Below are 624 nucleotides of genomic sequence, written 5' to 3' on the forward strand. Positions count from 1 at the left end.
CACTTTCTATACATTTCCCCATCTTTCAGGTAATTTGTGGATACTGTCCCAGTAGAACAGCGGTTCTCAACCTGTGGGTCACGATCCCTTTGGGGGTCAAACGACCCTTTCACAGGGGTCGCCTAAGACCATCGGAAAACACATCTATCATTACATATTGTTTTTGTGATGAATCACTATGCTTTAATGATGTTCAATTTGTAACAATGAAATCGGGGGTCACCACACCATGAGGAGCTGTATGAAAGGGTCGCGGCATGAGGAAGGTTGAGAACCACTGGTCTAGACCATCGGAGCCGGGGGCTGGCTGTGCATCCCCCAGGGGCCGGGGGGCTGGGGAGGGACCGAGGGACCCCTGGCCCTGCCCCGACCAGGCCCTGGGGGCCCCGGGCCCCGCCCTCACTCACTGCGGCCACCCCTCGAAGGTGGAGACGGTGAAGAGGGACATCATGGCCGACAGCACGTTGTCGAAGTGGAAGTCGTTGAGTATCCACTCGCGGTGGCGCAGCTCCATCTGCGTGGGGTCCCCGTCCTTGTAGATGTAGTAGTAGCCCCTTAGGGGGTTGCGGGGGGAGTCACTGCACTGGGCATGGCTGGGCCGCCCCGCCCCCCCCCCCCCCCCCC

At 59.5% G+C, this 624-nt stretch overlaps 1 protein-coding gene across 1 annotated transcript in view; it reads right to left on the bottom strand.

The window, feature by feature from the left end:
* CACNA1S (calcium channel, voltage-dependent, L type, alpha 1S subunit) overlaps positions 1-624 on the bottom strand; it is a 37,983-nt gene that overhangs the window by 13,770 nt on the left and 23,589 nt on the right. The window contains 1 exon segment of the mRNA XM_014533387.1: positions 407-554. Coding sequence (XP_014388873.1) covers positions 407-554 — 148 coding nt within the window.

This window comes from Myotis brandtii, unplaced genomic scaffold (genome assembly GCF_000412655.1).
Source record: "Myotis brandtii unplaced genomic scaffold, ASM41265v1 scaffold975, whole genome shotgun sequence".
NCBI lineage: Eukaryota > Metazoa > Chordata > Mammalia > Chiroptera > Vespertilionidae > Myotis > Myotis brandtii.